This window comes from Clupea harengus, chromosome 4, assembly GCF_900700415.2.
Source record: "Clupea harengus chromosome 4, Ch_v2.0.2, whole genome shotgun sequence".
Classification (NCBI taxonomy): Eukaryota; Metazoa; Chordata; class Actinopteri; order Clupeiformes; family Clupeidae; genus Clupea; species Clupea harengus.
The window spans coordinates 19,048,451-19,075,576 of record NC_045155.1 but is presented as its reverse complement, the minus strand read 5'-3'; the positions used below and the strand labels follow the sequence as shown (position 1 = coordinate 19,075,576).

Genomic DNA, 27,126 nt, shown 5'->3' with positions numbered 1-27,126 from the left:
ATAATCAGACTCGGATTTACTGGGTGGTATAACATGAGCTCTTGCCAAAGTGTACCTAGCCAGGTCCTGTACTTGGTTGAATTCAGAAATCCACAACTTTAACCCAATACTGTAGTTATAGCTTTACTAATACAGTGGACCATGTTGATATTGGAAGGAGGGTTTCTGGTCTAGGGACATCCTTCATCATACATTTATGGCACCTGTTTCCAGATTGACAGGTATGGTCATTGTGCTTCGTGGGAGTCAAACTCATGACCTTGGTGTCACCGAAACCTTGAGCTACTATTTGAGCTCTGGAGTACATACTGATAGACACATCAGCATTGACAGTGTATGGACTGAGACTAGAGCTTTTAATCCAAGTCAGAATAATTCACGTTTTGATACACAGATGATCAGCACTGTAGCACTCTTTCCATTTATTTTAAGTGATATTTTGTAATTCTTGCTGTAAAAAAAGCCCCCTTGAGGACCTCCACTTGAGGGGCGTGGGATGCAAATGAGAGGAAGCCTATGGATTCCTGCCAAGTAGCACTGAATCATTGATTCTGGGAGCCTGAACCATAATTCATCTCTGCAACACAATCACGAGAGGGCTTTTTTAATGTGGTGAACATAACTATTCTATGTGATTTCTTTGGAATCGGTTCACTTGATTGTGACTTTTTACAGTTTTTCCTGCTATTCTCTGAAACAATTTTCTCAAAACAACACTCACGTCAGTACAAACCCCTAACTACCAGGTCACAATCAAACTTTGCCCTCAGATGACGCACACAAGCAGTGAAAAACACACACTGTGTTACTGTGTCTTACACACACGCGCAGTGACAAACACACACTGTTTTGTGTTACTGTGTCTTACACACTACCGGGATTCTTTTAAAACACTTCTACCAAAAGGTTTGTCTCCCCTGGTAATTTCAAGGCAATCTACATTATTTTGACATACAGATCCCCCTTACAGAAACACAAACAATACTATAAAAAACTTAATGCAGCAATGCACCAAATTGACAGTAGAATAAAAATACACCATAGTATACACATATAAATGAAAGTACTCCGCATCATTCCCAATGCTATTACTACTCTCTGGTCTGCATCAGAACCACAGGATGGAGCTCCTCTCCGGACTGATTCAGAAAAACAACATGTTTGCCCTTGCCAAATACCTTGGAAAATACGTCCCGGTGCGCATACAGCTTACAGTACAATACACATATTGCAGTCACAGCAATGTAAATCACGTTGAAAATGGATGCAGTTTGTGAAATGGTCTTACTGTGTTTGGCTGCACTCATTGTCCAGCGTCATCATAGTCATCCCACATATGAGCACATGATGGATGATGATGAGGAATTTCATCTGAAGCTCCTTGTCTTTGATATTGTGGTCATTCTCTACCTTGTTCTTGTCATTGTCCTCTTTATTCTTGGCCTCTTGCACCACCCCTCTGGTGTCTTGCAATTTCTACATTGTAGGATCCATTGTTCCAAATTATTATGTCCCTTATTTATTGATTCGGCAATTCTGATTGATGTGTTAATAATTTTGTGGCATAGTGTTTCCACCATAAAAAAAGTGTTGTCATTGAGTTCAGATGGTGATGCCTTTAGTTTATTGTATTGATTGCATGTGTAGAGCATAACACATTGAAAAATGTTTGAACAGTGTTTGCAACTAGGTGAAAAGTGCATATCTTTAACAGGGACGTGCACAAGAGGGGGCTAAGGTTGCCCGGGCAACTGCCCGTTTGCCCTACTCGACTGAAGTTGCCCCTCCGAAGGAACATTTGTATTTATTTAAATAGTATAAAAAAATCGCAGAATATATGATTTTACAGTTTCAGGTGATTTGGCAGAATACGCGTGCAGGGGGAGGGGGCGTGGCGGTGGCGGTTAGGGATCGACTCTGACAATTTCACAGTTTGACAATCAAGTGATATAGGCAGAATATGCGCGCGTGGCGGCGACGGTTACAAAAATGAATGTGTTGCCCTTTCTCTCCAGGGCAGAGCAAAGGCCCTTCAAAATTCCTGTGCACGTCCCTGATATTTAGAGAACTGAGGCAGAGCTATAGGTTTTCTTGCCGAAGGAACAGGTGATAGTGCGTCAGCAATCAGGAAACACTGTATATGCATGTGATACCATGAGTGCAGCTTTAAATACAAAACGGGGAGAACAGTGGTTGTTCTTGCCAACTGTGGGTTGTTTATGAAAAGTGTCTCTGACATTCATTAGATTGGAAATCACTGTGTAGGAGTTAAGGGCTGTTCAAACTACATCCAGGCATTTCATGAAATCACAAGGGGATGTGCAACAGAGGATCCAAAGTGAATAAAAGATAGGGAAAAAAAGGAACATCATCATTCAGGCCATCTGTCAGAGCTGCAAAAAAAAAGATGGTATATATGTTCTTCTGACACATCTTCTCACTGTGCCCTTTATTCACTCTATCTCTCATTTATCTTGCAGGATTGTATTTGTACAGAGGCCTGTTGAGGACATGCCAGTGAAACTCAGAGTGGATTGATTAAAAAAAATCAGATTGAAAAAAAAACCCCCAGCAGCTCCCTTTTGCCCCCGTAGGGTAAGAACCGAGAGAAGAGTCCTCTCCCTGAGGAGGAAGGAAAAGAAGCTTACTCTCCACCTTTCTTCCTGATGCCTTCTGAGGGACTTCTCTATGGACAGGCTCACTCCTTGTGTCAGTCTGCTTAGCTCTCGGAGAAACCTCCCTTCACCCCCGGCCAAGAGAGAGAGCCAGATAGTGAGTGAAACACTCCAGTCAAAGAAGTAAAAAATTTCAAAGGAGATATCCCTGAAGTAATTAGTATTTTCTGTCGTGCTGCCAAAGCCACTGAGAGATACGAGAGCAGATTTTTGAAGATTTTTTGAGTTTTGCTCCAGAAGGGATATCGCAGTTAACCTATAACACTTCTCAGGGTTGTGTTTTTTCCAAATTTTTTTCCCTCTGGTTTTCATTTTGACTTCGAGGCAAACAGGCGTGTTTTTGATGAGAGTCTAGCCTTCACCATGTCTGTGCCTGGGGGCCGTTTGATAGACTTCATTACCTGGCGCCGGCGAGGCAGCAGCAGCGGCGGCTCTTGTCGGCTGCTGATTGTGGCGGCCTGGGTACTCCTACTCCTCGTGGCGGTCAGTCGGGCGGCAAAGCCCCGGGCGCCGGGCCACACGCACCTCAACTCCATCCGCATTGACGGCGACATCTCCTTGGGCGGCCTGTTCCCGGTGCACGCCCGTGGCCATGACGGCAAGGCCTGCGGTGAGCTGAAGAAGGAGAAGGGCATCCACCGGCTGGAGGCTATGCTCTTTGCGCTGGACCGCATCAACAACGACAACGAGCTGCTGCCCAACATCACGCTGGGTGCGCGCATCTTGGACACGTGCTCGCGCGACACCCACGCCCTGGAGCAGTCTCTCACCTTCGTGCAGGCCCTCATCGAGAAGGACAGCACAGATGTCAAGTGCCTGAGCGGCGGGCCGCCCATCATTACCAAGCCAGAGCGCGTGGTGGGCGTCATCGGAGCCTCGTCCAGCTCCGTGTCCATCATGGTGGCCAACATCCTGCGTCTCTTTAAGGTAGGCCGCCTCTATGCTTGTCTTTCCAATCAAGCCTTCGTGCGTCAAGTGTCATGTGTGCGAATCCTTGTGAGTGAATATTAGTGTGAAACTTTTTCTTGCTTTACATTTGTTGTGTCATGTTTGTTTGCCTATTTTGTCTGCACTCCGAGTGCTTTTCCCACTCTCAGTGATAGTAAATATCTCAGTGCTGGGACTAAATTACTTTCTGTGCTCGGGGTGACACTTGCACACCATCTCAATATGATTATTATCAGTAGAGGTGCCTTCAGTGGCAAAACATTTCAGCATTAATGCAAACATTACACTCCATGGGATTGCAGTATTGGCAGGTCGAAACTAATGTGATTGTTGGAATATTTATGAAGTGAAACGCAGCTCAACTGTGGTAAATTGCAAAAGAGCACTGTGTTTTCAGTGCCCCAAGATTCATGACTCATGTACTGACTCATTGAAGGATTAGTCAGAAGTTCAAGAGGAACACAAGGTGATTTTTAACAACTGTCTCGACTGAAGTGACAGGACTTAGGCTGAACAAGTCAGACTGTGTGGCACTGTGTGAAAGGCTGATCTTTCCCCCCACCAAAGCCGCTCCAAAATACCCGAGGTTAGGACTTAAAACTTTTGAGAGCCCTCCATCTGTCTCCACTGGTGGAATCCATCTTTAAATAACCCGACTGAGAGAATCCTCTCTGCCATATTTTCTTGCCTGTCCGTGGAGAGGTGTCTCATCGTGTCAGCCTTTCAGACTAATGACGTTCATTAGGGACAGGGCCTTTCTGATGTCTCATGTAATTAAATAGAGGAAATCATGCATGTGACCTTACTGGGAAGCCCCGATGAGTTGTTTGAGTTATTACATTTCAGAAATGAAAAATCTGAATTGTTTTAAGGATGCCGGCTTGCACAAAAGGCACAAAGAATGCACAGTACTTGTACCTCTGAAAATGAATAAGTTCCATGATGAATATAGTCGAATATGTCGAAATTGGCTCAAAGCTTTTCTGTTTAAAATGTATTCATTCTTTATAAAAAATTATTTTGAGAAAAACCATCAGTAGTCTGTAAATATACACACAGAAATATTTATGTCAAAAAAGTCAAATAAAACCAATATTAGTTCTTGATTTACTGTGACATTGACAGTCATTTAGTCATTTGTATATAAACGTTTAAGTATGTATTGGCTTTTTCCAGGCAATACTTCTCATTTGGAACACTCCATTCAGTTGTAATTCTCCAAGGCACAAAGCACCATCTTTGTAACCCCATTCAGTCGGGCGAGGGTCTGCCATTAAAGCAAGTTTCCAACTAGGGAGCTACTGTGTACCCCACCACAGCACCCGCTGCCCTAAGACTAATATGCTGTGATCAGGACCTTTTAAGCCCTTCTCAAACTCCATTCAAATTCAAAAAGCCAAGGAGTACAGACGCTCTGAATGCTTTGAAGGTGCAATGGCAGTCTGAGGAAACTACAAATGGGTCTCCTGCAGCTGCGGGTCCTGCTGTGTCACGTGGCGGGGAAGCTTTGAAGATGTTCAGAGATTCTGTTCCCCACTACAAGCGCCTTACTGTGAGATTGCCCGATCGCCCTCCTCGTTAGGGGCATGCAGAGTTCCCTTTTTGATTTTCGCTCAAATGGCGTCCTTCCCCTGGATGGTCCAGTATATTCTAATGATCACCGGAAACCCATTGTACTCTTGCTCATCCCCAGTGGAGTGATTTGCCATACTATGAAGAGAACGGGGAGGTCAGGTCAACATGTAAGTGCAGTATGTAATAGGGTTTAGGAACTGCAGCCGTAAGGGCTCGTATGTTGGATAATGTTCTGTTGCTTTAGAGAGGGTCAAGCATAAGCAGGAAGAGATGCTGGCTCTGATGCACACCGTTTCTTTTGATAAGCTTCTGGCTGGTTTAGTTACCTACCTATTTTTCAGTGCTAGCTTGTCTAAAAAAAAATTATACACATGGTGTTCCACTTTCTCTGTCTTTGTTTGTGAAGTTACAGTGTGTATGCATTCAGTATATATATATATATATATATATATATATGCAGGAAATATACCATGATATATGGTATATGGAATCGAAAAGAAAAGAAACTCACATTTGGTACCTATGGAGACTGTCACGTATTGTAACATGGCTGTTATCACAATCATTTTTATGACAGTGCAGCGTAGTTGAAGGGAAAGCTATTTCGAGGAGTTCTCCACCAACAGTTCCATTCTGAATAATGTATGTTGGGTCTTAAACAATGCATAATGCATGATGCGTCCTAATGCACAGCAGAGGGCAATCAGTAATACACATTGTGAAAAGGAATCACAAAAAATGAGCACAGTACTTTATAGTCGCATCACACACTGATAGGGTACTTTTTGATTATCTGCCTTTAATAAGCTGTCCATAGAGAATGCGTATTAACATCTTACCTACATAGGAGAGAAGTGCACAGAGCAGAAACTGATGTCATGGTGTAATGAGAAACTAATATGCATTAAATCTCTCAAAATAGCTATGCAGGAGAGTGACTGTGTACCCCACCACAGCACCCGCTGCCCCAAGACCAATATGCTGTGATAAAAACCTTTTAAGCCCTTCTCAAACACCATTCAAATTCAAAAAGCCAAGGAGTACAGACGCTCTGAATGCTTTGAAGGTGCAATGGCAGTCTGAGGTAACTACAAATGGGTCTCCTGCAGCTGCGGGTCACGTCACGTCACGTGGCGGGGAAACTCATATGCATTATATCTCTCAGAATAGCTATACTGATATCACTGATAACAGTCGATTTAGGAGTTCAGAACCTACGGTTAACAAGCTCGGGACCTATATAAGGTCTTTTGCTCTGCTATCTGTTCAGGGTGTTTACTGATGGGAGGCAGTTATTTATCACTTCCAGACAGACAGGATCATATCCCAAATGGTTTCGATTAATATTTGACTCCAGAAATGGCATATCAGCTCAGGGAACCGACTTGAACTCCTCCACCCCTTCCTTCCCTCCCACTCCTTTTGTCTCAGCTGTTTCTTCTCTCCCCCTCTTCCTCCAGTTGTCTGTCTGCCTGTAGAGAGACGTTCTCATCAACCGGCGCCACAACATTCCCTAAACAAGAGGCACACGCAAGCAGCCCGAAAAAGGCTAATTACGCCGGGGCTGGCTAGGACACGGTGCTTCTGCGATGGTGTTTAATCGCTCCCTTACGAGGATCAGGTTTTTAATTAAAGCGCTAGTGCTTTAGCGGCATGGCTGCTTTATTGGCAGCGCTCAATTTTTTGGGTTGCCCCTCGCTGCCTTTCCCATTCACCAGTGAGTTCAGCTCATAGGGTTTAGCTGCCATGGCGGTTGGATCTTGCCCATCAGCACACGTGAAATGTCACAGACAGATTAAGCGTTGAATGGTTGGGGAGCCGCGACTTACAGACTGGATGGAGGTGGTTCATAACTTCAGGAAGCTCAGAAGAAGTCCTCTGTAGATTGAATAATTCAGGAGTCCTGCCTACAAAATGTTCACTGTAATTTTATTATGTTTTGGACCATCCGCCTAAACAGGGATTAATATAGTCTTGGTATTTTGAAAATAGACGACTACGCTGAAACTTTAAATTGAAGAGAGGTCGTGCACCAGCTTTAATCCCTTTTTTGGGGGGAAAGACGCCCGTGGAGTTTACTGATTGCTCGTGAAATTCCTTTTTCAGTTGAGTTAAAAATGTATATTTCTTTCGCCTGCTTAAAATTGGCTGTGCCTCTTAAACTGTATCTGCGCTCCGGTATGGCGGTAATCTTTCTGAAAGAGATGGGAGTTTCCTACTCTGTTACACGGCCACAGTCATCACAGACCAATCCCTCCTTGGTAGCATACTTCAAATGAAATTCCAGGTAGTCTGACCTGCAGGCATTTTTCTGATAAGATTTAGGATAATCTGTATTTCACCTGCTCAGAGTGTCTTCAGGTTTAATCTGTAACCCATATCCTGGATATTGAGTGCAAGATAGAAAAAAGGGAAGCAAATATCCACAGGGGATCAGACTGAGATAAAATCCATTCTTCCTTTATCAGAATTGAATTACACAGATGGTCATCTGTGCATTGCTTAAAAACTTGTGCCTCCTCGATTTGCTCCCCGGCCTGCTTCATGAAGGCTTTGGTGAATTACCATTCGACAACTAGACCTCGAAGGTCTGCCCTGTCACCTTCACGGTTCCTCTACAGCGTGCCACTGTTGTAATTGAGGGGAGAGGCCCCAGTTTAGGATCGATTCCGAGCGACCCGCCTTTTGCCCTCGCCTCAGAGTAATTAGTCACAGTCACATAGCAGGCAGCCTTCACAAGCTGTAAATATGGGGACTCCAGACCTACCTCTCTTCAGTTTTACATATCTGTATTCATTCATGTTCGCTTTGGGCCTTGTCCATTGATTTACTAAGCATGCACTGAATGCATTGAGAAAATGGGGAGCCAAATGGAGTTAGATTTTTTTTTATCAAATGACATGAAAACATGAAAAGGTACATTAGGATAAAAACAGCTAATGGAGAAGGTCGATGGCTCTGGTTTTTGAGTGACTTTGATGCTTTGATGAAGATTTAGTATCATTGGGAAATGTAATGCATCCTTAGCACTTCACACAGCCGAGAAAGACTGAGAGGAATAAGAAGTTAAAGAAACTTGGAGGGTAGAGAAAAACCACACAACCTTCTAAACTTCTTCCATTTCAGTTTGACCCCCTGATTGATGAAAATGGCTCAAATTCTCACACACTAGTCATCATTTCATCATGTTTCACCACAGCCTGTTCTGTTCATATCGCCTTCGTGATGATATTTTTTACTTGTAGTGTTTCCTAGATTTCTATTAAGTGGAGCACACTCTCACTGTTCTACCTCAAGAACTGTGCGGTAATAAAAGCACATCAACATTGTTCTCATATGTGCTCTCAGACCACAATGAAACAATGAAAAACAAATACTTACACAGTATGTTCGTATTTGTAATTGTTTGTATTTATAGTTTATATTTATAGTTACTGTCTACCGACAGCCAATTGTCTCCTGCTAACGGTCTGCAGCACAACAGAGAGTGTGTTTGGTTCTGTTTATCATGACCTTCAGTAATTCCCAGTAGCCTGTACCGTGCTCTTCGCAGTACCTTCTCCTCTGCCTCCCTTCAGCCAATTCCCTGATTACAACCCTCCAGCAATTCTCTCCCTATTTTTTCTCTGAAAACAGATCGGTTTCTTATAGTTCTGCTGACTTCCACCTTAATGCAGCAATCTTGAGAGTTCAAGACCTGCTTCTCCAAACAGGCAGAGGAAAATTGTGAGAGAAAATTCATAGTCATTCAATATAATGACAATTGCAGCACCATGGCACTTTTGAAAAACAGAGACAGTATAGTTACGTGGAGGGAGAGTTTACACTATTTTAATGTTTACTCACCATTTCTTCTCTCCAAGTGTGTTGGACTATCATGTTCATTTGTCAAACTGCAAATAAAGGCAGTGCATTGCAGTGCTTTCCCACAATGCTGAATACGGGAATATGAGCCAAATTCATTTCGGGGAAATAGCTCTGACTGGCTCTGCAGGTTTGCAGGAACGATTGGCATGATTAAATTTGCATTGTCAGACATTTCCCCACAAGCATGGTGGGGGTAGTAGAGAGTAAATTGAATTCAGAGTTCAAGTGGTGCAGATTCCTTTAGCATTGTGATAGCCATACGTCTGTGCTTTCATAAAAATATTGTTCTCTATAAGGTCCTCTCACTCTTATCCCATGGAAAGAGCTGAAAGGAATCCAATATTATCTTAAGTAATTCTCTTCTTGTGTAAAGATTAGTGTTCTCACAGCTCTGAAGTGAAATCCTTACTTCAGCACTTTTCTGGGGATTATCCATGAACAAATATTTGGCCCCAGTGGGTCTACTTGAAATGCATCTCTTAAAATTAGATTTTGTTCTTAGTTCTGTTTATAATATTGCTGGTCCCGTCTGATGTTTAACTTTGCATCCTGCATGTTAATTCTAAAATTGTCAAACGGCACCTTAACAACTCAAACGAAAACTGTGGAGATGGAGAGAATAGACATCCGTTTCTGTTTGTTGTGTAGAGGTTCATTCCAATCAGGAGAATCTGGCTCTGACTTGAAAAGCCAACACATCCAACACATCCTCTTTGTTGTCATGTAGGTCTTTGAACCCACAACTTGAGTTATATTTGATGCCGGTCTGTGGTAAAGCACTGACAAAAAGAATGGCTCTTTCATTTATTATTCTTTAACATATGTATATATATATATATACTGTCACCGTCTCTGGTGTTTAACAACACAGTTTACATTTTTTTGTTCCTGCTTAGTAAACCGTGGGAGTTGTCCCTGACAGCTGTAGACAACAGATGTACCGTAGTCTGAACCTTTTAGAATGAGTCCTAGCACCAAAGGTAATTGGCATGGTCTTTGAACCCTCTTTGATAAAACACTCAGTATCCATTATGAAGATGGCAGGTGGTAACCCCATGAAGGGAAAAGAACCAGTTGAAACCAGGTAAGCAGAATCACTAAAGCATTGTGAAATGTGTGAGATTTCTGATATTGAATGTATGTTAAGTGAAACTAAAACAACTTTGTGGTAAAACATTCTATATTTATTCATCATATATTGAAATAAACAAATAATTACTCTTCCCTTCTCATCCATTTACCCCTCTCCTTGGCCAACCTCAGGCAGGAGCCAAGCGCCCATTTCCTTGGCCTGGTTCTGTTCAAAATGTCTTCCTGCTAAAAGCAAGAAGTTCCTTGTCACTGCTGCTGTGGGCTAGCTTCAGGGCCCTGAAGCTTGAGTTTCTGGAAAGTGACATGTGAAAATGCCCATTGTTGCCACGTGAGTGAATATAATTCAACTAAATTGAGTTGACAGAGCCCTGGTCTTCCATCAGTACTGCATCATTGTCACGGTATTGTTAAAAGATGCAAAGGTTTTTGTCAGTGTAAAACTGGCAACATATTGGGAGAGACATTCTGGGAACATAGACCACTTTTTTTTGTAGAATGATTACGTTACAAGGCTGCAGACGAGGGGTCCATATTCCAAAAAGGACACTGAGAACTAATATTTTATGACTTCATATTGATACATGCTGTGGGCCCATCTGCTATCAGTATCTCATCATCATACACTCTCTCAACAAGGCCCAGCACTGTTGCTTAATAAAGGCATACAAATCAATTTAGCAAACAAAATATAAGAAAATATTTAATTATTTGTATTTGAAGATAAGGCTGCTTAGAAATGGGAATAGTAACTGGATGTTGTAATTTGGGCTAAATTAGTATACACCACTCCATCTTGACTCGCATAGTGCTCTGTTGTTTTGTTCCACAGTACACCAAAATCTCAGAGATGATTACATTTGACTCCACTGAGGCAGGAAAGTTTTCGTTTTCTTGGCGTTGACTTTCCCTATTGTGTGTTTCTGTCTGGAAATAGTCAGTGAAGCTGTCCCACCAGTGCGTTCCCCAAATCCCACAAAATCGAGGTGTTCCAAATATCACTGCCACCGTGCCCCATAAATCTTTTAACAGTCACATCACAGTGGAGAGATCCTTTCGCAGAGCGCTTTGTCAGTTCCGCCAGGAAGGAGCGGGAGATTACAGCCCTCAAACTCCTTTGCAAACTCCACATATTTTTTCCCCTTTATCAGCCGTCAGAATGCATATTTAACATTTTCTCTGACAGAGGAAAATGACAGCCAGACAGGAATTTATGAAGTTGATGTGTTTGATCTAGAATAATCTATGCAGCCAGGGCAAGTATTGATGGGTAGCTGAATTGTGATCAATGATAAGTGACAGATGGTATATAACTGTGCATTGGGTGCCTGCAGTTGGATTTCTCCAAAGTGCAAAGTCAGTATATATGGCATAGATTACTAAATGAAGGTATAGGCCTATATGAGGAGATCCCAGTTTCGGGTCAGATTCTAAGGCATGTGAATGAAGTCACTTCCTATATACAGTAGATGCTGTTTGATGACCTCAAATGAAGAATCCAACTGTCATATTACTGAGCTTGAGATTAATAGCTTAGTTGATCCAATGTACAGAGTCCTCCTTCAGTTGTGGCTTTATTCTTAGATCCCATAAACACAGACTATGCCAACACCACTGTGCTGGGAAATGGGAAATGTTTTTCTTATTATCAGTCTGGTTGCAATGTGTTTTTTCCGTGCATTATGTGTCATGGTTGCTTTGATGTTCCCCTCCAACAAGACACCTTTAACTCTTCCTCCTCTGAAAATAAACTAGTTGCATGATTGTCTCTAATGTTAATGCACATCCCAAACATTTCCAAGAGACACCTGGTAAAACAAATCCTGTCTGCTGAAAGGAAATCAGTGGATGCTGCCATGGTCACCTCATTGTCCTGAGGTGGCTCACCCTTGGGCCTGGTCTCTGCACTCCCCCTGCTTCTCCCCGTCTCAATGTAATGCATCGCGACCCTGATCTGGTGGCCCTAGTAATCCGTCCTTCTTGACACGGGAGTCGTGACTAACCAACCGCAGTCTCCCCCGTCAGACGGTTAGCACTTCTCTGCCCCTGGCGGGCTCTTAAGATGGGGAGCGGCTCCACTCAAGCGTTGAGGTGATGCGCATGTCCTCGTCCTGAGCTGTGAAGCTGTAAACCGGTTCATCCTGGGCCAGCTCTCTCTCCCTCCAACCCTCCCACCTCCCCACCCACACACACCCCCCCCCCCTCTGGAGTGTAAACACAGGGCCACCTCAAGGGTAATCGATTTCAGCATACTTTATTATTCATCCCGCTGCCCTAAACCCCCCCCCCCCCCCCCCCCCGACTCCCAGGTACTCCAATGTACTCCAGGAGATGTCTGTAAGTACAGGTGGTGGTGGGAGAGGTAGTGGCAGTGGTGGTGGGGGGGGCTTTAAATGCAGTGTACTCGACTGCTACCCGCCAGAGATGGCAGTTTGGGGTTATCCGCAAGGACACTGTCGATCCTTCGGGCAAGCAGCTTTTAGTGAGCTGATGTTGGCAGTCCAGCGTGCTGCCCTGAGGGGCCTCTTCCTCCCTAACACACACACACACATCGTCTTCTTCCTCCCTAACACACACACACATCCTCTGCACAGCGAGAGAACATGCTGCAAGATCTTTGATGCACGCAGTAACAGCTGTAGATGGGTAGACGTGCCGAACACAAACAGTAACACAGAATGGGGTCAGCCTGTCTGCTACAACAGAGCTGAAATGGACTCCATTGCTGAAACCCATCTTGTCAATAGCTAACCGTTTTTAAGCATGCTTAAGCAGGCTGTGGCTTGTTAGCTGCTGGGCTGACGATAGATTTACACCCAGGTTGGCTTTTTTTAATTAGTCCGTAAAGCCTGCTGCACTCTGGATCAAGCCCAAAGCTTCCAGTGACCTCTGCCAGGATTTGGCTGTAAATCTACTCGCAGGGATCACAGAGTCAAGAGCATTGCTGACACCTTTGGGGGAAGGGGGTGTTGCATTTAATCCATGATTTACAAAGTCAAAGGCAATTTCAATGACACATTTAATAGGTGCATCTCTTTTGTAGTGAAGTTAGGGGAAGTTGGATAGTTTAAAATAGATCTTGACAAAAGATGTACCTTCAGTTCGACTTCCAGGTTCAGACATTCAGGCACAGGTTTCAGCAGACAAGTCAGTGAAATGTGGTAAAATGTATGCATCCCTCATTACAGGGAATCAAAACGTATTTGTGGTTCAATATGTAGTAGAATACAGTGCACACAACTCTGAGGTTCAGACGAAATGGGTGTGATTGACAGAGACAACTACTAGAGCCCAAAGACACTGTAGGTATTGTGAATACGTTTCCTTATGTTTCAATAGTTTCTTTTTTATCACTAGTTTTAGCTTCCCTTGGTCCGAAGGGAAATGTTGCCCTTATGACAACTAATCACTCTCCTTGCCGCATCTTAAAATGTGGGGTTTTGGGTACAAGGGTTAGCATTTTGGGATGTTCCTGAGTTTTCACTTTGGTACAGCAGCATATATCTATATATTTAGAAGTGTTAGCTTGCCTGCTGTCTGTCTGTCTGTCTGTCTGTTTGTGACTAATGCATTTTGGGACCCAATGCCTTGTTGATCACCCCCTGACTTAATCTGAATGAGCATGTCTTGTTAATTTAATGAGGCCCTGACAGAGGGCTGTTCACTTACTGCATAATGCAGCGCATCTGGAAAGTTAGAGGTGATGGGTATGAAGTGCTGACAAATGAAACAAGTGGCAACACACAGCACAAAGCCCTGCTGTCAAACTGTGTGCCACTGAGAGCGGTGGAGAGTGTGGAGGGAGTCGCTCCAAGTGAGCGCCACAGCAGGCCCTTGCAGACTGAGGAGAATATTCTGTAGTGTTGGTATTCTGAGAATATTTCAATAAGTTAATCAAAGCTCATTTTTCCCAAGAATGTTATATACACTTGTTACTGTATGAAAGAGTGTTAAAAACAGAAGGATGATGACTCATTCAGGAAAAGAACCTTTTTTTTTACTGGAAGGTCATAGACATAGTATTTTAAACGTTGCTTTTTGCTCACACAAAGAAATTACCAATGGCCTATTCAAAGATTTTGCATTGTTATACAGCACATTAGTTCTCTTAATGATCTGCAAATAGATATGCCGTTGAAAGAACAACGATAAGCCGCCCGGAGCTCATTGTGCTCAGGAAGTCCAGGGACCTGTGCTACTTAACCAAGTCACAACCTTTTTACCTTGACGGGTCAGCCGCTCTCCAGCGAGCACTATCTCTTAACGAGACAGATCTTAACAGCCACTCAACCCCACCGTTTGAGAACATTAGTCCGGGTCCCTTCTAAAACCAATTACAATCACCATTTGACTGTGTACAGGACGCCGGCGCTATTGACTCAGCGAATGCATTACCTGCCCCGGTACTGTTCTCACAGTTAATCAATTACCACGTCGCGATGGAAGAATCAGATGTTGACACCGATGCCTTCCGTGCCTCAGGCTACCGGGGGAGGGAGGAAAAAAAGAGAGAGAGAGAGAGAAAAAAAAGAGAAATGAATAAAACAAACACGGGGGGGAAAGTGTCTCTCCGTGTTCGCTGAGTGCTCGGGCTCTGACACATTATCATGGAGTTCAGAACGGGGGCCAGATCATTGGGAGGGGCGAGGGGGTGTCTGGTAACTAGGATCTGTGAGAAACACTGATGTGGAATATGATTACCGCTTCCCTGGGCCAAGGACGTGCTTCTAATTGGGTGGATGCTCTTACATGCTGTAAGGTGATGGAAGCACTATGTTACATTGATTGGAGGAGATGAATGTTAATATTCCCCTAGATGAACACAAATAGATACAGTTAGAACTTGAGCAACAAGAATGCTATGAGTACGCTATGCTATTAAGTAATATAGTTTTCAATTCATAGTAGCTAAATCATAGTAAACGCACACAATTCTAAATAATTAGCATCTTCAAGTTAGCAAGTTGCATGCAGGTTCAATAGCTAACTTGTTCTGGAATGCACTTTTATCATATAATTTCCCATAATTTGACAGTTGTTTTGTCATTACATCTTACTTCGGTGGTACGGCCATGACACAAACATAATGTGAAAAATATCCTGTATGAAGATTTGCTGTGAAGCAGCATTCCTTCGAGCTAACACGGGGTTCCAGCTGAGCATTGCAATGTTGTGATTTGACGATAGATTCAGTAATAACATGTCAGACAGTAGATCCCCATAAAAGGGCATTCAAGCATATTTCAGAACCCTGTTGTCAGTGCAATGAAAACATGTTTCACAGTCATAAACAAGATGCTTTTATGTGAAAACTATGTGCTGAGAACATATTACAGTAAATCCATGAGAAATAGATATTTCCCTTCCCTTCATGGGCTCCCCTCTGATTTCACCAGTTGTTTGTAGATGCTGATTTCACAGCGATAGTGCAGCTCGATACTGAAAGTGGAAAAAAAAACCATGTTATTTCGACAAGCAACAAGTTTTAAAACGGGATACACTGTGTCCCCCCGGAAGGGAGACACTTTTACAGGATGTGCTGGAGAAGGAGATATGATGATCGTTTGATTTTCCAGAGCCGCGGTTGCGCAGCTATGAATCAGTACAATTTCCCTGCTGCATTCCGACAGAGGAGCAGACTGGAAAGTTCCACCATCAGCACAGGTGGAAGTGGCTTAGATGTGTAAAAAAGGCAGAGGTGTCTGTGTTCATCAGTGTCAAGGAGGCGGAGAGGAGAAGGAGGAGAGAGGGAGAGAGGGAGAGAGGAGCATACTGGGCCAATTTGCCTGCCTGGCTTTGAAATGCCAGCAGGCTCAGAGTTGTGTAATTGTAAGAGTGAAGTCTGGGGGAACACTTCACAGACCTCTCTCTCTCTCTCTCTCACACTACCCCACCTTCACTTACTAACTCTCACTCTCTCTTCCACTCTCTCTCTCTCTCTCTCTCTCGCTATCTTTCTCCTTTAACTCTCTCAATCTCTTCTCTCTCTCTCACTCACTCACTTTCTCTCTCTCTCTCTTTCTCTTATCCTTTCACCCTGGAGCCTGCTGTTGCTGGCATCTCAAAGCAACTCATGGCTCTTTCTGCAAGTTAAGCTGAAAAGACCCAATGAAATATTTAAAGTACCTACCACAGGGTATTTCTGAGGCAGGCCAGGTTTCTTCTTTTTTTTTTTTGCGCCAACCACAGGCCTAATGTTTGGGCTGGCATGAGTCAGGCTGTAGCATGTCCAGGTGCAAAGAGGCATAAATGCGTTTGGATGTCACATGTCAGACTGGGAAGATGAAAGTCATGCTTGCTGCCCTGGATGAGCTGTTTGTTATCTGAGTCGTGACACAGAGTTTTTCTGTCACTTGTCTCTGTATAGCATTACTTTTTAATGTTGCTGTTTATTTCACTAATTTATAGTTGACTGTTTATTTATAAGCCACAAAGGTCACATTATAGCTTCGCCGTAAAAGTTCTTCATTAGAGTTTGTCATCTACAATGTATATATGTCGTGCTACATATACCGTTTACTGGGTACTTGGTAAAGAAGATTTCACATCTAATTTCTGTCACTTGACATAATTGTGACACAGTTAGTAATATTTGTGTGACTCCATGACATATTTTAGGTTGAATGGTCCTGAGTGTTCCTCTTAACTGGAACCACTCAGCCAGCACCCAGCGCCCACTCTCTGCTGGTGCGGATCATCGCACAATGTCAGATTTAACAACAGATAGGGAGCACGACCACACAAAGCCACTGTTTCCAATGGATTTCGCAAATTCAGACATTGCCGTAAACATGCATTCCCTTGCTTCTCCCGGCGCATGGCCACACTGGCGCATTGTCTGTGTGAAATTAGATTTTCTGCAGTTATCGTGGCTGCGCTGTCCATGTCAAAAACAACAGGTTATTATAGGTGGGAGGAAATGTGCCGAGATTCATTATTACCTTTCACTGGTGGAAACTGATGTGTTGATAGCCAGGCGAGAAGACCTCCAAATCAAAAGTGGGCTGAAGAGCAACAGACTAATGAAACCATTTATCACTTAACTCAAAAAGCAACACAGCTCAGAAAGACAGGCTTTTTGATGGAATCACAACAGCTGCATCCTTTTTATTATTCCATCATTTCAGCATTTGGTTTCAATTCATTTTAATTTGAAATAATCACTTGGGTTAATGTCTTTGATAGAGACACTCCTAGCAGTAAATAGGATTTGTATATCAAATATCCTGGCATGTTGCATTATGTCTCCTTTATAAGCAGTTTTATTGGATAAACAAATGCAGTACAATACGATACAGTAGGAATACAAATTTCTTTGGAATGTTTGCCATGTTTGATGCTGATGCTACCCCATGGTGACATCCTGATCGACTTCCCAGGATTCATTTTGCAACAATTGCTTGCTGACTGCACCTAATCTTTTGCGTATGATGCAGTGTGCAAATTAAGCAAGTAAGGTAGATAAGGTCCGTAAAAGTTGAAATGATACTTATCCTGTGTAAATGCTTATGTCTGTAATAGTTGTAAAAGTAATTTATAAGAATACATTCATCCATTGAACATTTGTAGCTCCTAACACAGTATGCAGAGTCGACTCTGAACAGCTCTATGTAGAGCTCTTGTTAAGGACCAAGTGGTGCCAGTGCTTCTAAAGGTATGTATCTGTATTTCAGAAGAGGGATGTGTTCAAAGCAAAACCAGCGAGCCGAATCATACCTTAAACAAAGTCTTAATACATGTCCAATGGACTATAAAGGCAAAACATAAAGGCCAACCTGCATTTCCTGTCTACAAATGTGATAATCTCTTTGGGGCGGGCTAGGACTATTTCACGGCAGGGCCAGCCTAAGTACCCAGATCAATAGCACCATCAAAGGCTTTTAAGGCAAAGCAGCTGAATGGGCAGGAAACAGCACTGAATAATATAATGTCTCCTTTACACCAACTCTGTCGCACAGAGAGAGAGTGTACCACACCAAGGAACAACAGAATAGTCGCACTCTATTTAGTCTCACTAAGTGAGTCTGAATAGCTAGTCCACTTTCTTGGCAAAACTTTCAAATGTATTTTTCATTGGATAATTACATGCATTTAATGGAATAATAACTTCCATTTGGATTTCGCCATGTTGTAATGTAAGGTCAGCACGCTGTCCATGTGAGTCATGTTAATAAATGCACGTGAGAGTTCAGGAGGGAAAAGGGTCAGTTTGGGAGCTGTGGACCGACGGTGACTCATGGTTAGTCTCTGAGCCTGACGCCTGGCTGACCGCTGACTGACAGAGATGATTGTGTGGCGCGGGCAGCAATCAGGTGTATGCCAGTCACACGCAGCTCAAATGAATAGGGGTAATTTGTGAACACTGCAAGACCCTCATTTTTGCACAAGCAGCGGCCTGCTTATTTCAAAGCATCGAGTTTTCACATACATCCTGCCTTTCTTGCTCGCCATTCTTTCTCTGATGGTACTGTGCACACTGCTCCTGTGACAGGACTGGAGTCTTCATTCCGTGGTCTTGACACCTTGAACGCTCAGGCACTGAAAGCTTTCATGGCACGGGCATAGTATTTCACCAAAACCAAGAGGGTATGTTTGAGTTAAAGGAACAGTAATATAATAAAGTGGACTACATTTTTCAAAGCCATCCTTTGATCTGCACGCATACTGTACTGCGGAAATACGCACATTATTGTCAAACTATGGTATATATAATATATACTATGGTATATATAATGGTATAGATTGAATATTCACTTTAATGTTCCACATTGTAGGACATTTGGCTCGGCCTTCAACCTATGCTGCATCCATAAGGAAAAACATACCACATATATAAAAGACTATGCAAGACAGCGGCAGGGAACAGGAAATATATCTAAGAACATAATAATTGAAACATACAGTAAAACAAACCAACAGACAGAGACAGAGAAAAACATACACTGATCTTAAACAGGTAAAAACTTTTGAGGAAAAAGTACAGAGAGGCTAGAACTAGAAAATGCTCAATCATCAATAAATAAGTAAAAATGAAGCACTGTTGGTTTCCATGTCGGTCCCATCCCTTTTTCATCTGTTGATTTAAATTTAAGTTACATTTCTTTAGTGAAATAGGGATAAAAGAGTTTTTAAATCCATTCAAACGACTGTGTGGTATTTTAAATCTTCTCTCTGACGACAGTAGCTGGTAGTCAAGTACGTAGCACATGAGATGAGTCAGTTAATATCTTAGCACAACCCGTTCATCGGTAGACTGCAGGGATGGATGCCATCTTACTCCTATTGTCTTCCATGCAGTCTGCGTGACTCGGACTAGTTTTGACTTCAATCGTGCAGAGAGATTACCTAATAAGGCTCTCCAAGACCGCCAGATAAAAGACTATCATACACTTCTGATCGACACCATGAGCTCTGAGGTGCTTAAAGAAGAACAGATGTTTTAGTAGTCTGCAGCAGAGACTACGCCAGGTCAGTGTCAATAATAATACCAAGGGATTTGTACGACGAGACCTGTGAAATGGTTTCATCATGCTCTGTCTTTTTAACATTGAGCACCAGGTAGTTATTATCACACCATGCTACAAATCTTTGTATTGGAAAAATAATACTGAAATGTCGCTGTAATTCTTCACTAAAGCTACGATGACGGTATGATCTGAGACTTTAATGATGTAGTCATTAGGGTTGCAGTAAAAGGTGTCCAAGGTTCGGGGTCAGAATACCATTATCACTATGAGTGGTACCATCTAATGGGTGGACATTCAGCTCCTTAACTAATAGATGTGGCTGTACAGTGCTGAACTCAAATCAACAAATAAAAGACTTACATAGGAAGCAGGATCCTCCAAGTGTTTAGATATAAAATGTACCATGGCTGTGACAGCCTCGTCTGTACCTCTATTACACCTTTAAGCAAACTGAAAAGGATCTTGTGAACAGTTCTATTTTCTATTAGGTTCAGTACTTCTATTTTCAAAAGGTTCAATACTTCTATTTTCAATAGGTTGATAATGATTTTCTTAAAACAGCAGAAGTCAAAGCAACTGGTCAATAGTCATTATTCTCCACACAGCATGCTTTTTTTTGTGTTGGGTAGTGGGGATTCAGCCTTAGATGTGTACACGTCTTTAATGTTGGCATAACATTTATCAAGAATTCTGTTTCACAGTTTTACATTACACATATTCCTTGAATCCAGATTGCGCGACTTCAAGCTTGCAATAGTTCAAATCCCCAACACTAAAACAGTGCACTTCTGGAGTGGGTGGCCACTGTCTGGGCACAGTCCACAGTTAAGGTGGCTACCTTTGCAGCGTTTCAACTAGGTGGGATTTAAACAGAACATAAGAAAATATCCAGAATTCATGGGGGAGATAAAAGGGTCTGAGACTAAGACATCTCAGTGTCAGGGTTACAGATGGACTCCCTCTGTAAAATAGTAGTACCACTTTTGGTTAGCAAATACAGAGAGAGAGAGAGAGAGAGAGAGAGAGAGAGAGAGAGAGAGAGAGAGAGAGAGAGAGAGAGAGAGAGAGAGAGAGAGAGAGAAGCCCTCCAGGGCAATTAGCCAGGATTCAGTGAAAATAAGCATGCACGAATCTCAATACTCATGTTGGTGATGACTTCCACTTCACTCTGGTGATGACTTCCAGTTCTTCCGCTTTTCTCTTCAGGGAACGGGCATTGCAGAGAGTCATGAACGGTAGAGGTGGCCTGTTTGCGCTTCAACGGAGTCGCTGTCTCACCCTTCCATGCTTTTCTTTTTTCCGTGGTTGTACCTGTAGTCGTACCTGTAGTCGTACCTGTGGTCGTACCTGTGGTCATACCTGTGGACGTACCTGTAGTCGTACCTGAGGTCTGAGCCCACAGTTCTCTTGGTAGTTGGGGAGCAGATGAGCGGTTGGGGCGGAGCAGGAGGAGTTGGTCTCGGGTGTAGTGTAGAAGCGCCCAAGAGGCTGGAGTCGAGTGGCACTGTGTTCCCAGACGATTCAACTCAGAAGCTGTACTTCCAAATAGAACCTCATCACGTCCTCAATCGATTAAACACGTCGAGTAGAAAGTGCACTACATTTAGCACAAACAAAACACTAATGGCATGGCAGCCCGGGAGCAGTGCCACCGTGTGAATGAGGTATATTTACACTGCAAGTAGAGTCTTGATGTTTTACATTGGTGAAATGAGTGTTATGAATAATGTTATAAGCACATCTCACTGTGAGACTTTTTACTCTAATTATGATCATTCATAGAGACATTCATCATTCATGTAGTCAAATATTGCAACACAAAGTAAATTACCATTACTACGTGCCTTAAATCATAACTGTTCTACTATGAATGCACTGTAGTCTTCTTCTTAGAAATGCCTCAGGCCTCCAAATGTGTTTTGCATCATTGTCTTATTCTTATCAGTTTGAAAAGTTTACACATTAGTACTCCCTCTTCTGCCACCTTATCTGGGTTGATTGAACCTCAGTCTGAGCTAAGATGACATAGTGCTATGCCCCACAGTGTGTTCTCCATTACCGCTGTCTTTTCCGCTCCCTCAGGGACACAGAGTGCTGAGAGAATCAGTTGAAATGGTTAACACGAGCTGAAAGAAGCTTAATGTAATTAGTTTTTACACTTTCTGCTTGTCATAACAATTCATCGTCCCATTTTTGCCTAGAACTGGCATTTTCCTTTAAAATTTCACCGTTTCACCGTCATCATTTGCTTTCTTCATTTTAGTCATTGTGTATAGTCACTCTTGACTGCTTAGAAAACGGATGGAATAAACAGCTTGGGAGAATGAGTGAACCTCGTATTGTATTCATTCTAGGCTAACTGACAAGATGTAAAAACTCTGAGAAATAAGGAGCTAGTACAGGAAGAAATGGGTGAGGTTTGAAATGACTTCTGTTACTTGGGTCAACTCAAAATCAGGAAAAGCTGCGGCATAGTGCCCTTAAATGGAATGAAAGAGGTTAAAACACATATTAATTAGCTTGTCCACTGCTTCAATGCTGCTGATGCCAAAGATCAGTTTCAAGAACAGGAAATTGGGAAGAGGATGACAATGATAAAGCTTGCACATACAAACAACCAAGAAACGAGACAAAAACGAACGAGAGAAAATCCGAGAATGTGGGCTGGGAGTGTTTGGACCCTTCCCTGTATGTGTGTGTTTATCAGCTCTGCACAGATCCTGTTCTGTCCATTCCTGCATGCTGCTGGAAGTAATGGATTAGACCAGCAGAATCAGCAGTGTCATGGCTGAGGAGGTGCTGTGATATTTTCAGGGTCTCTTTGTCCCCTTCCGCAAGCTGTATGATTCTCATGCCCGGCTCCAGCGTCTCCCGTATCCCCGGTGAGCGTGATGGTCAGTTGAAGCTGAATAGCATGTGGGCAGTGGAGCTTTACAAGCCAGTGTAATTGATATTGTGGGCAGAAGAGAGAAAGTGTAGGTTATATCATACTGGATGGAATTTATAGTAACTGTGTAGGACTAATTTGAAATGGAAAACCTACAAGGAAAATAAGATATGTTAGAAGAGAAACGTACCATATGTCATTACTTAAACAATCCTTATTACAGTAGGATAAATAAAAGAAAGGGTTGCTTTCATTGCATTCGAGTGTAGTAAATAAATCAAGTTTCAATAAATGTTCTGCGCAGATGTAACACTGCTGGTGCCTTTGGCCTTCAGGAGCTGAGTGTTTATTTCTCTCAAGTCAAGCGTGGAACCAATCTACGCCATGCCTGCAAATCTAATTTAACTACACTTACGTGGCACGCACATTCTGCCTATGGACTCTATACTGTGTGGCCAAGCAATAGGCCACTTAACCCGCTTTGTGTTTGTCCTGCAGGCAGGTTTGCTCTCTTTGTCTTGCCTGGTAGAGACGTGTGCAGCTCAGTGAACACCTTTACTTTGCTCACTTTTGCCACGGCAGAGTGAACTATCTGTCGTGTACCGAAGGCTCTGACAGGCTAGCTACGGAGGCCAGTTCCAACTCATCACCCAGCGAGCAGGGTCAGCGTTCGGTACCGGGACACGCATTGTTTGGCGTGTCTCAGAGTGTGAAACGTTTTTAGATGTGTTTGCGATTGACCCGGTTTGTTCGCTTCTCCTGCCGAAGATTCTGCGTGCGGCGGAGATAACGCTGTCAAAATGAGTGGAATGCGCCTCGAAGAAGCTCCTCCATAAAAATGTATGAACTCCTGGGCGGAGATCCTGCTTCGGGGGGCCACCTACCCCCCCCATCCCTACCACCCCTCCCCTCCCCTCCCCTCCACCCCCCTTCCTCCTGGATCCTTAACGGGAGTTTCATGACATGTGGTGAGCAGGGAGATATAAACAGAAGCTCTTCCCTTCATGAATATTGATCTGATGTAGCTGGATGGGGGGTGGGGTGTATGGGGGTTTCTGCCGCTGCTGAGAGGCAGGAGGGGGTGTTCTCACGCTCTGTGCAGGGAGGAGACTGCGCTTCCTCCACTCGCTTGTACGATACCAGAGTGGCTTCCTGATCGTGTTGTAGCTCTCTCGCTGCTGCTGAGGCTCCCTGTTAAACAGGCCATTTTGAATTCAAATGCGATTTACGCAAGCATCAAAACAAATGAGCACTGCATTTGCAGATGTGCAATGCCCAAGGTGTCTTCACATATTGAAGTCACTGCACTGTGATGTGTTTCCCCAAGCAAGTGTGGCACATCCACACATGTTTACTCATCTGAGCCCAACTCTTCACTCATGGTAGAGCACACTAAAATGTCCTATAATAAATCATAGATTCTTGTACAGCTTTGATACATATAAGGGAAGAGACTGGGTTGAAACTGCAATACTGCAATTCTTCTCTGGCATGTAGGAACTGACATTTTTTTGAGCATTATTATTATGTTTCAAGAACTGTGGGTAGTTTTTTTTACCCTTTCTTTCTTTCTTTCTTTCTTTCTTTCTTTCTTCTGTATTAAACACTGTAACTGTCAGTGAACACTCATCTCCTCCTGCTGAGTATTTTATCTGACAGCAAATGAGCAACTTGTAGCCCCTGTAGTTCCACAGAGAAGGTTCCTTTCCCATGGCAGCTGTGGATAATTTGTCTTTTATCATTAATTGTTATTTTGCAAGGGGATGTAAGGGATTGGGGGCATTCATGTTTGAGTAGTTTATTCACACATGGTTACCATAATGATGTTCAAATGTTATAACTATATAACTATCATTTTTTATCCATTGGCATTATTACAGTTATTGTTTTGTCAGTCGCTTTGGACAAAGGCTAAATACTGTAACTAACAACAACTATAATTTCACCAGTGTAAGCATTCAGACCGGTTACAGTCAAGGCAGGGCAAGTCACTCCAGCAGTTTCCAGCAATATTCTCAACCGGCTGAACCTCGGCTTCACAGCAGGATGCACTGCCATATGTTCTTTTTGTTGACTGTGTAGCGCACAGCAATACCACCAGAAGCAGAGTGGAAAAAAATGTTATTATTATTCATTACTTTGTGACAAATCCCTTCTTCATGTATGCTTCCCTGGTTAGAGGAACAATGACTGACATTGTGTGTCCAGGTTACGGGGGGGAAAGTGACCTGATTAATCCTCGCGTGCTCGTGATATAACTGCGGCAGAGTGTGCCGAGGCGTTCTGTGCCTCAGGATTCAACGTAAACACTGTTATCGTCGCAGGCTTAAGGTTTATTATTGAGACATTGAGGGGATTTTCCACCTTGCTTCGTGACTTAAGCTGGAGATAACCAAATCAGCCGCAGTTCACTCGTCTGTTTTTGCAGTCAATCAGGTACCATATGGTTGCTCTGACTCCCTGGCTGGAAGGAAGCAGTTAGCCGCCTCTCGTCATCTCAAGCGTTTAGACATGAATGGACTAGGAAGCAAATCCACACACCATTGTTAAACTTGGAGTGTTTTTTTCTTTACATTCTTTTTGCAGGAAGAACGACCACATACATTCCATTCTGGGCACACATTTGCATACATCTGTGAACAGGTCCTGCTTCTTCGACAGACTTTGGGGATTTTATTTAGACAATGTTTGGACCTTTTGGTTGAAAACATATTTCACTTCTTTTTCTGTTTTCGTTTCACTGCTTAAATGCAACCTCAACCAAATGAATGCACTTCTACCCTAAACAATGTCTGTCTCCCTCTCTTTTTCTGACTGTTCCTGGCAGTGCTATTGTGCTGACAGCTGTTAACACGAGGCACATCACAGTCTCTTGTTCTCTCAGCATTTCCAAAAACATTGGCAGCAGCAGGGACCACTATCCCCCAAATGCACAACCGTGATGTCACAACAAGCCCTGCTAAATTTAAACGATAGTCACCTTTTGGCCAGCCTGCCCTTTCCCTCGACTTCCTTAAGTACCAGCAAAGCCCAGAGATATTCCTTTTAGTGAGTCTGCAGGGAGAGAGAGAGAGCTAAGGGCTGGCTGTAAAAGAATTGGAAGTGCTTTTAGCATGTTAATTAGCATGACTGCTGAATAATGTGCCTTTTTTTCTTCTCTGGCATGTAGTAATGACAACCATGGCAAAAAGCACACTTTTTTATGTTTCAAGAACTGTGGGTAGTTCAGGTATAGACCTTTGAGATTGTTAGTTCTTTTTTACCCTTTCTTTCTTCTGTATTAAACACTGTAACTGTCAGTGAACACTCATCTCCTCCTGCTGAGTATTGTATCTGACAGCAAATTAGCAACTTGTAGCCCCTGTAGTTCCACAGAGAAGGTTCCTTTCCCATGGCAGCTGTGGATCATTTGCCCAGAGGGGCCCTTCTCACACCTGTGCTTGGGGCTGATACTGATCGTTTCTGCCTTGATGTTGTGTCAGCTTTTAGGCCGTCCATAAATACATGAGCCCGAAATGGATGCAGATGGAGGGTTTTGATTAGTCTGGAAAGGATCCCGGATCTTGATGACACATTGTCATGGAGGTGTTTACCCAGTCCCAAGAAGCACACTCTATTTACGGCCCGAGCTGAGAATTTTCTGGAAAGGCTTTATCCCACCCCCAAAGAAGTTAATGGATTCAAAGCTCGCCGGTGCTTACTGGACAGAAATACAGCTTTTGAAGTGTAAAATCCAGCCACATTCACTGGGGATGAAGGAAACTTTCCACTGAACCCCACCCCCCACTTCTCTTGTTTTGCTTTCCGCACAAAACAGTGCTGGATTTTTCAAAACAAGGTCAGAAGCACACAATGTTGTCAGGTCGCCCCAAATATCCTCTTAAGCATGGCGAAAAGTAATCACATAACTTCCTCTATAATCCTGGGCAATTCCAAGCGTGTAAGTCACTGCACAGGCTAGTGAGGGGTTGAATTGGTTGCCCCTCACAATGGATTAAGTGTCCTCAGGTATGTCAAATTAATTTAATTTAATGATGACTAAAACGCGTGTTGTATATTCGTAGATGTTGTTCCAAGATCTACTTCAGGTCAGGGTTGGGGGTCAGGATTGGATTTCGGGTTATAAGCATGTCATAGTTTGTTATGAGGTATGTTCATGAGAAGCAGATAGTATATTTATATCTGTTCACATATGGTAACACTTAATGATTTTCTGTTATCTGTAGGGGCGACAGTGGTACAGTAGGTAGAGAAGTCGTTTAGTAATCAGCAGGTTGCTAGTTCGATTCCCTGTCGAAGCGTCCTTGAGCAAGACACTGAACCCCTAATTGCTCCTGATGTGCAGTGTGCCATCAGTGTAAATGTAAAATGTGTATACATTGTAAGTCGCACATATGTAAGTCGCTTTGGATAAAAGCGTCTGCTAAATGACTAAATGACTAAATGTAAATGTAAATGTCTCTTAATGCCAAACAGCTGCATTCCTCCCCTGCCATTCTAGTCAATTTTAACACATTCTGATAACACTTTACTTGAGCCCTGGATCATAAGACTGGCCCACCCATATCCTTATCCTGTTATGGCATATGGCCTGCCCTGTCATTGGTCATCATGGCAG

General features: G+C 43.1%; 1 protein-coding gene across 4 annotated transcripts in view; it reads left to right on the top strand.

Moving 5' to 3' along the window:
- LOC105894203 (metabotropic glutamate receptor 4) overlaps nt 1-27,126 on the top strand; it is a 180,184-nt gene that overhangs the window by 44,462 nt on the left and 108,596 nt on the right. For all 4 annotated transcript variants that reach the window (XM_031566580.2, XM_012820683.3, XM_031566581.2 and 1 more), the window contains exon 2: nt 2,481-3,602. In XM_031566580.2, coding sequence (XP_031422440.1) covers nt 3,039-3,602 — 564 coding nt within the window. In that variant the 5' untranslated portion in view covers nt 2,481-3,038. The remainder of the gene's footprint in view (nt 1-2,480; nt 3,603-27,126) is intronic.